This window comes from Nelumbo lutea, chromosome 4, assembly GCF_056320005.1.
Source record: "Nelumbo lutea isolate HS-2025 chromosome 4, American lotus-T2T, whole genome shotgun sequence".
In the NCBI taxonomy this organism is placed as follows: domain Eukaryota; kingdom Viridiplantae; phylum Streptophyta; class Magnoliopsida; order Proteales; family Nelumbonaceae; genus Nelumbo; species Nelumbo lutea.
In genome coordinates, this window is record NC_142687.1 from 75,428,781 (window position 1) to 75,438,759 (window position 9,979).

The 9,979-nt window shown below is 35.9% G+C and overlaps 1 protein-coding gene across 1 annotated transcript; it reads right to left on the reverse strand.

The window, feature by feature from the left end:
* Positions 1 to 4,217: 4,217 nt before the first annotated feature.
* Positions 4,218 to 9,709, reverse strand: LOC148861124 (pto-interacting protein 1-like). The gene is made up of 8 exons (XM_088984677.1): positions 9,369 to 9,709; positions 8,171 to 8,265; positions 7,602 to 7,852; positions 7,381 to 7,507; positions 6,027 to 6,300; positions 5,160 to 5,292; positions 4,944 to 5,030; positions 4,218 to 4,578 (listed from the first exon to the last, which is right to left on the reverse strand). The coding sequence occupies exons 2-8, from the start codon at positions 8,253 to 8,255 to the stop codon at positions 4,447 to 4,449; spliced, it is 1,089 nt and encodes a 362-aa protein (XP_088840803.1). The 5' UTR covers positions 8,256 to 8,265; positions 9,369 to 9,709; the 3' UTR covers positions 4,218 to 4,446.
* Positions 9,710 to 9,979: the final 270 nt, after the last annotated feature.

A 9,979-nucleotide genomic window follows, 5' to 3' on the forward strand; every position in this document is an offset into this window, starting at 1 on the left:
GAAAATCCATAAAAGAAAAATACCCGCCTAGACCGTAGAATTGCTGCCAATGAGTTTGGATTGGAAACTTTGGCTACAATGATTTACAGAAAATCTGTCACAAAGAAGTGAAACACTTTGTCCTTCGGTTCTTGTACTATATTAAAGCATGGTGGTTTGAAAAAACAGCCTGGCTGCTTGCTTTGAAGCTTCCTGTACATGATATTTTATCCTATTTAGTTATTTTATTTGTCTTTTTAATTAAAAGAATATTGATTACAAATTTGCAATTATTCTTTTACCCACACCCATGCTATCTGGATTATAAATCAGCATACGTAGGAATGGCAATAGGGTGGGGATCATATTCTTTATCCCTAATCTCAATTTTGAAATAAATCTTGTCTCCAATCCCTGATAAAAATGGATTCTTCGTGGGGACTCAGATCTCCAAAATTTTTATAGTTAAATCGGGGTGGGATTAGGGCGGGGATCTCATTCCCCATCTTGGTCCCAACCCCAACCCCAATCAAGAATCCCTATTAATCCCCATCCTCGATCCGATGGGGTTGAGGAGGTTGAATACCTATCGCCCATATCCCCCAGAGATCAGATTTAGTCCTCAAAAAATAAACACTATACTCACAGCTACTTGTTGTTGTGCATTAGAAAATACAACTGCTAAGTGAGTATATGATTTGAGCACCATTTTGTGAGGACTGAAACATGAAAGCCATCTAAATAAGAATTGCATGAAATTGGGCCTAGCTTCTTTGTTGGCCCTGGCTGCTACTACTTAATTATCCCAGCTGTGTCTCTTGTCAAAACTATACTGCCCTTAAAATTTTAACTTTTTCTTAATTAAGCCTCTACTAGTTTATAGTTCCAAGCGTCAACAAGTACTGGATCGATGATGTATTCATTTCACAGGAAAAATAACCAACAAAGCAATGTTGACAACTTATATTTCTGTTGTGAGCACTTGATTGATACAAAGTACGGCTGTAAGTCAGATTCATTTAGTTAGGACAATTATTTATATTATATATGTATATTAATTCTATACACTATTTATATAATTATGTGAAAATTTTATATTAGTATCGTGTGCTTTGGGTTTAGTGTCATTTTTGTCATCGAACTTTAAAATGCGATAATCTAATATCCGAAATTTTAAAACATGTTAATTTAGTACGTATCATTAACTAGCTGTTAAGTGACATTTGAAAAAACAAAAATACCCTTCGAGTGTTATCTAATTCTTTTTATCAACCATGTAAACATTGATAAAATATTAAGAGTCTCAAATTCTTGCCTCTTTTGTTCAAGAAAGTTGGGGTCACTTCTGTCCAAGACGTAACCTCAACTTTCTTGAATAGAAGAGACCAGGATTTGAGACTGTTCATTTTTATTAATATGTGGATGGTTGATAAAAGAAAAATTAGATGACACTCAAAGGACATTTGTGTCTTTTCAAATGTTATTTAATGGTTGGTTAATAAATTAGTTAACAACAAGTACTTGATTGACACATTTTGAAAGTTCGAGTATTGAATTTTCGGATTTTAAAACTTGGAGACCAAAGTAGCATTAGGCCCAAAGTACTGAATACTAATCAAATCAAATATATGATAAGATATTTGATTATATTATATATACAATATATTATAATTTTTTTACAATTCTAATTGAATCTTCAAATCAAATATATGATAAGATATTCAAATTTGAATCATACTCTTAAAAGTCCAAAGGATTCTAATCGGATCGGATATACCCTTTAGTGAATCCGATCCGATTAATTTGTAGCTCTAACACAGATTAAAAAAAAAAAAAAATCGCTTCTAAAGATCTGCACTGCCTTTCGAAACCGTGGAGAGGAGGAGAAAATTTGCACCGTCTTTTAGTAGCACCCCTCATGTTCCACCTTGTATTGTTAATGTCATGTCACACAGGTCGTAAATAGAATGGCGATGGCTAATGGAGGAAGTGAGAGATTTATGATTGGAATTACTAGGTTTCAAAGGTGGTGATCTTGTGGTCACTGTGGAATGTTAGAAAGAAACTAAGGCCTCATTTGGTTTGTAGAAATAGGGTTCTGGAATTAGAATTGGAATGGGTTATTTTGATTCTATCTGTTTGATTGGATGGAATCAGAATTTCATTCTCATTCCTGCTGGAATAGCATTCTTCCATTTGAGGGAATGACCATTTCATGTCCCTTCCTCTTGGAATGAAATCCCTTTCTGTCTGAATCAAACAGACTATAGGAACGAATCATTTCAATTCTGATTCTGGAGAATTTCGATTCTGACTCTGATTCCAACTGTGAACCAAATGGGCCCTTAATATTTGAAGGAGTTCAGCCCGATGGACACGAAACAGTTACACATGTTCACAGGGCTATTACAGAAATACAGGCGATCTCAGTGTACTATGGAAGAGATCATTCAGGGGGGAGAGAGCTTTGCAGAGGCGGAATCTACTACTGCTGAATCTGAATGGGATTACCATATTTTGTTTGATGGAGCTTTTAAGGAGCGATTGGCAGCAACAGCAGCTTGTGTGGTACTGTGCACCGGTACTGAACAAGGATGGCAATTTCGTTCTAGCTAGAAGAAAAGAACTGTGGACCCAAATGCAGAATCAGTGGAAGCTAAAGCTTTGTTTATTGCAATTGAGGTCGCCTCAGCCCTAAAAGGCAAATGCTTTTATCTATAGGGATTGTCAGACAGCGATCCGCCTATTGCAAGACCTGCTTGCTGAACCCCATGGATGTATCACTTCGTCAAACTTGTATTTTGTGTTTTTTGGTTTCATTTGTAGAAGCTTTAGGCTTAGTTTGGAAGGAATGTAAATACAAATATGTCGAGTGCAAAACCTTATATTTTATATTGTACATATTTATATTTATAATCTTTCCAAACCGAGTCTTTGACTGTATTTGATTGAAGTGCAATTTTATTTGCATTAGTGCAAATGCATACGAGTGCAAATGAAAAAAATGCAAATTTTTATTTAATTTTGTTTTGAATTTTACTTTTTTCCGCTTCATGTCTAAATTTATTTTATTTGTACTGCAATCAAACAAAATAAGCTCAAATCTGAAACAAAAATAGGTCAAAATTTATATTGAAATCATTTGCATTGCCATAATTTTGCATTAGTGCAAATTTATTTGCATTGCAACCAAACACGTCTTGGCAGCATACAAAAAGGGATGCCCCTCTCTCAGGACAAATCACGCCTATATAGAACTCAGATGAAGCCTCCAGCTGGCCCCAGGAGTACTGCGGTTAACCCAAATCCAGAACACAGTACTGACCGAGTTTTGAAGGATATAGGAAACTTCGATTGAATCTTCGTTATGAACATCATCGATTTGGCTTTATAATATAATGAACCATCAACTTTTTAAGCAAAATTTTTCACCAAGGGTTCATTCACTCTATTTATAAAGAAAATAACACAAGAAAAAGTAAAAGTCCATTTGACTTGCAGTCGAAATAGAAATCAGAATGATCCATTCCCATAATATGTTTGATTCAAACAGAAATGAGAATGGAATTTGAAATCAGCAAGAATAGTATTCCAAACAGTTGGAATCAGAAATGATACAAATAAGTGTGAATACAAATGTGTAGAATGTAAAATAATCCATATAAATTGCAAAATTGGATTAATTTGCACTGACGAATTTACCTTTTTACCAAACAGAATTTTAGTTGTAATGGTTGCAAACACAAATTCCAATAAAGCACATATTTTTTTATCAAAAACCTGCTTGAATGCAAATTTTCTTCTTTTTTATTGATATACTTCTACATCTTATTACCAATGTAAATATGCATTAGATAATATGTTTTCTGTCATTTGTCAATACAATAAATGTAATGTTGCCAAACACAAACAAAAGTGAACCAGAGTACACATTTATCTTGAACCGAGATTTATACTTCATTTGCATCATTTCTAAACGCAGCCTAAAAACCATAAGACCAGATTATGATTTTTTCGAAAAGAAAAAAGAATGACCAAAAAAAACATTGTATTAGCAGTTTACAACTCAAATGTTCAAGCTATAGTATCTTCCCAAGGAAAAAGATCATCTTACCATTTAGCTCACTAGTGTTTAAAAAAAAAAAATCTTGCTATCTTTGGTAAAGGCCATTTCGAGAGTGGATATGGTCTCGATTAAGGAATAGAGTTGAATACGAGGAGACAAGAACAGGTTTCTCTTATGAAAAAGCGGAATGCCACCATAATAAAAAAAAAAAAAAAAATACTTCCACAGTAGGTGAGTGAAAAGATTTTACATGCTTTTTCAAAAAAACAAAAAACCCAGAAAATTTTGAAAATTAAATAATTGAAGTGTATAGAATGTTGGCACAACTTACAACCACCCTGTTACAAAACCACCTCCATAATCTGGCCCCAACTAACGAGAGAGAGAGAGAGATAGAGAGATCACAAGTTTGGGGTTTCACCGGGCGGTCCAGACCGAGCATTTAACAGTGGCTGGAGAGCTTTAACCACAATGCTCATGTTGGGTCTAAAATCAGCTTCATATTGCACGCATAACGCAGCTACAGCAGCCATCTGTATCGAATACAAGATGGGATTACAAAATGCCCAATACAAATATAAGAATTTTTTTGTTGTCAAAATATTATAAATATGGATCTGCATTTACTCATTTCTCAGGTATCCTTTAAAAATTCAAAACAATAAGTTGATGAGGTAAAATCACTTGTGTAAGCATACTGCTGAAAGTGCAACTGAAAGGATGTAATAGTGAATAAAAACTTGCAAATCTCTTCATCAATTCAGACTTGAGAATAAATATTCTGAGTGGGCTTTATATAGGACTATCAATCATTCCCTTCTTATACTACCAAGGTTAACAGTCAGTTTCACTGGAAGGAAGCACGATCTAATTTGTTCACTTTAAGCATAGATATTACCTTAGCAGCAGCCTTGGGAGGGTAGTCTCCACCTAGTCTTGCATCAACACACTGCCTCACCTTGTCTTCACTAAGTCTTGGTGTAGCCTAATACATTTAAGATTTCCAGGAAACATCATGTTATTAAAAGAAGATTTCAGTTCCAAAACTTGAAAAACAAAGCATGATTTGACTCTTCAGGAATTCTAGACAGAAAGGTCAACTAGAAGTTTGTACCCATGTCACAAGACTCTGTTGTCCCCGTGGTAGCGTATGGTCAACAGGCTTACGCCCAGTCAAGAGCTCCAGCAAAACAACGCCAAAGCTGTAAACATCACTCTTTGAACTAAGCTGTCCAGTCATCGCATATCTGGCACCCACAATCAGAAAATCTTATGTAAAACTTACATTTTCAGGATATGATGAATCAACGCCAAAGCTCCTTAATGAAAGTGGGAGAAGACCATTGGCTGGTGGAAAATGCCACCACATAATCCATATTATGTGAAGTTTAAAATTCTTTCATACATGGGTAGAATGGCTTTGTTACCCAAGTTCAGAAGGAGGCTTTTCTTCCTTCCGTGAAGCCGTGAAGGAGCTAAAGTTTGATTCAGATACAGGATAGCAATCATATAGGTACTAGAGACTAAGTTAATGGTTTTACACCAGAAGGATGGTTATTAAAATGCTACGAGCAAGTACCAACATACAATGTTCATGTGCAGTGAATGGACCTGATCTTTTAAGGATAGAACTTGAGCAATTGACTTACCGTTTATTGGTTTTCCATTTTACCCTGATCACCGAATCACATTCATAAAAAGAGACATACATGTGTGCATCTATGTACAATATGTCCTCTTAGTGGAGTGGACATGTGGATAGTTACACTAATCTGGTCAGTGAACTTTTGGTGTAAACATCTAGGACACATCCTAGGTAGGCAACAGCAATTGGTGATCCCCTTTTTAAAAATCATACGAGCCATCTAATGAGAACTGTATGGTTTCCAAACTTTTAATACTGAAAGACAATTGAAAATGATATGTAAGAAAAATTGAAAATAATAACTATCTAGTCCAAAGCCCTTAGAGGTCTTCTTACTCTGGAGCATGATAACCAAAAGTTCCAAGAACACGGGTGGAATGAAGGCGGGCCGCCATGTCAGGGGCTTGGTTTGACAAATCAAAATCAGCAATCTTAGCAACATCATCATCAAAAAGTAATACATTGCTGGACTTGATGTCACGATGAATGATGGGAGGCTGTGCCTTTTCATGCAAGTATTCAAGTCCTTTGGCAGCTCCTACTGCAATTTTTACCCGTTGTGCCCATGATAGAACTGGTCCTGGTTGTGCTCCTTTGACACCTTTTCTCCCTACGGGAAACCATACATAGCATTACGTCCATCATCAAGCTTACAAATGAGATATAACTTGTGGAAACAGATAAAACTAGGAGAACAATCATGTATCTGAAATAAGTTTGTTAATATTCAGTCTCATGCCAGTTCTATGAACTTTCACAGCTCATTTGTGAATCATCTTCAGTAACTAGACAGGAAGTACTGCAGATTAGGAAAAATATCATCATGTCAACATCAACAAATTGAAGAATTATCATTAAGAAATCCTGGCATGTCAGCGATACATCAAATCTCAGTGAGAGAAATATCTCATGGCTCATTCATAAATCAAAAACATGCAATATCAGGGGGCATCCATAAACTATTTCTGGAATTCAAAATGACAAGGTCCTGTCCAAACGTTCTTCCTAAGCTTAAAGAACTAAGCAACTTTGCAGGAATTTATGAATCAGTTTGGGAGGGCTTAAGCTTTGATTAAGCTGCATCGACTGAACCATTTTGAAGAAGCCACTGAAACTACCTTCACTGGAAAGTCAATTCCTAAGCTGAATTAAAGCGCATTTTTTCCAGGTCTTTACCAAATATAGCTTCTAGGCTTCCCATGTAGGGCCACATTGGAAAACCAGAAGCCGCTGCATGAAAGCCCCCCGCCCCTTTCAAATGGGCACTATTTAATGCTCTCAAAGAAAAACATTTGCCACTACAAGAAAAGGAACAAGATTGGGCATAAATAGTCAAATGGTATAGGCAAAATAACTAAATGTTGGTTTATTTAGTGTGCACAGGCATCATTTCTTTTGCATGTTTTGTGTATTTTAGTCCAATAAATATGGATCAAGTGTAAACTCTAAAGTGGCGGTCCAAATTCATTTTCCAATGTGTATCATTAGGAATGTGTGATGCTTAAGTAAAGGGAAGCAAAACTACTCTCTTTTAAATATAGCATCTGTCTCATGCCCATAGGCTTTATCCAACATGTACAAGGGTCCTAATTCCTTACCTCATGACTTCACCCTTTAAAACATTGCAGCTATCATTTACATAGGAATTTAGGAATGTGAAAGAGTACTATTAAAATTTGAGACTATTTACCATGAAGAATGTCATGAAGAGATCCCATGGTAGCAAATTCATATGCAAGGACACGAAGGCTTCCATCAACACAATAACCAAGCATCTCAACAACATTCTCATGTTTCAGCCTTGATACCATGGAAACCTGTAAAAGTAATAGTATGATGATAAATTGACATGAATTGAAAAAAAAAAAAAGACAAAGAACAGAACACCAATGTGCACTAGAAAATTCTAACCTGTGCTAAAAATTCTTGATCTGGCTGCTTACTGGCATCTAACTTCTTGATAGCAGCAGCTCTTCCATCTTTCAGAAGACCATAATATACTTTTCCATATGAGCCCTCTCCTAATAAAGCCTCTGTTCCAAAGTTGTCTGTCACTTCCTTCAGTTCATCGACTGAAATAGCAGGGACTGCAATAGGCTGGACTTTTACAGGCTGAGTACCCTTAGGTGCTGCTTCAGTGGCACGGTAACCTCCACCATTGCCTACAATTGCAAAAAACTTTTCAGTTTCATGTTTATGAAGCATATGAAACATAAATATCATCAATATAGGGGCCGTATAACAGCAAGCATGAATCTTGGGATTTGGTTCAAGGAAGAATTAAGCAAGCACCTATTAATAGAAACACATAAAGAGAGAAGTACTTCAATGACTGTAACTAATACAAAGATAATTTAAACGAAGCCCAGAAAATTGGCCCTGTATTTTCATTTCATCTAGAATAGATAATGCAACATAGCCAGAGCCCAGAGGCCCATATATCAGTTTTGAGAAACTACAGGTTAGGCATAGTGCATTACCTGCTGCATCATTTGCCACAAATGGGGCTCCGCTATTGGCAGCCTTGTGGATTTCATCTTCTTCACAGCAGCTGAAACAGCTCATGGTTCTCTTTCTGAGGCAATAATTATTTGGTTTAGGTTAGTAAGGGAAGCATTCTCATAAAGCATCATAATCAGACCAAGAAATGGACCTTAATGAGAAAAGTTAACATCATCAGTGTTCAGAATGCCAATTTCAGCCAAGAAAAGAAAACAAATAGGTAGACATGTTGAGACTATGTAGTAAGCATCGAATGCTAGGATTGAACTTTAATGGTGAAGAACAACATAGTTATATATGTTTTAAGCACATAACACAAACAGATTGGTGCATTTTGTGTAAAATAGCTCCAAGTTGTTTATAATTTTCACTTCTTCTTCCTGATAAACCATGCTTACATCAGTATGGAAAGGATGATACTTCAGAGAATCTGTTGTTCTGGCATTTGATAATTTGTAGTACAGAACTATGTGATGCTTATTCTAAATGATAAAAAGAACTTGCATAAATCTTGCAGTTGTTTATAACTTTCATTCCTGTCTAAACACAATTATTGATTGAGTGAAAAATGACTTACATCCAGAAGCATTAGCCCCTCTCGCGAAAACCACGCAGAACTAAATTTAAAAATCATTTTATCATCAAAGCTAATTCACACAATATATGCTACTCCTTCATCTGGAACAGCTAAAGAGTATAGTGACAAAAGGTGCTTGTCATGAAATTCCACCAAGAAAATTACTCGTTACAGAAGTCAAGTGAACTCGATAATCTGGATTCAGCAATCATATTGGATCTCTCAGCTGATTATTGAATGGCATCCAATCAAGCCATTCTCTTTCTCTCTTTTTCTCTCTAGTATACAGATTGCTCCAATTAAACAAATACCAAAGAATAATTGATCATAAACAAAGAAAAACAACAGCACAGACACCAAGCAAATCATTCACCGCTCATGAAATCAATAAAACAAACCCAGAAACAAGTATATGTAGTTCAAAGAAACAATAATGGGTTGAAGATCAAACATAGAATACTTAACTTTTGTCTTCTTAAAGTAATTTCACATAAACTGGAAAGAAACTAAATAAATAAATAAATAAAAAAACTACAGGAATAGGAAGCAGAAGTGCCTAGGATCGATCTAAACCCGAAATTCTAGGGCAAAAATCTCACCTTTTCTCGACTGTTTTTTATGCTTTAGCTTTCTCTCCCTCAAACCACACCGAGAGAGAGAGAGAGTCTTTTGTTTTACTTGAGTAATTGAGTAGATGAGCCGGAGCAGCAGCCGAAGTCAGCCAAAATGTGTAGGATAAGCAAATGGAGTGCGCAGGATAGGGCATGCACCGGAGACGGTGGTCTGTCCGAATCCGAGCTTCCTTGATTTGTGCCAGAGAGGTTTGAAAATACAATGAATCATCAATCGTTCTCGGCTCTGCTCAGGAGAAAAAAATAAAGGAGTTCCATCAATTTTTTTTTTTGCAAGTCTTCTTTTATTATTTTATTCTTTTTCTTTCTTCGTCTGGACTTAACCCGAGTATGTAAATAGGCCACGTGGCATCGCAGTCAGAATAAGGATTTTCATATTTATACCCTTAAGATTTGTTGGCGCCCTAAAGGTCCCCTAAACACTAAAACTAAAAATTCAAAACAATTAAAAGATCCCTTGTTAACTTGTTATGACCAATAAAGGACAAAACAAATGTTACATTCCGCTTTCCTCCTTGAGGAATTTTGGGTACTTATTCCGATATCCTCCCTCACCTAGAGCTAGTTGTCATAAAACA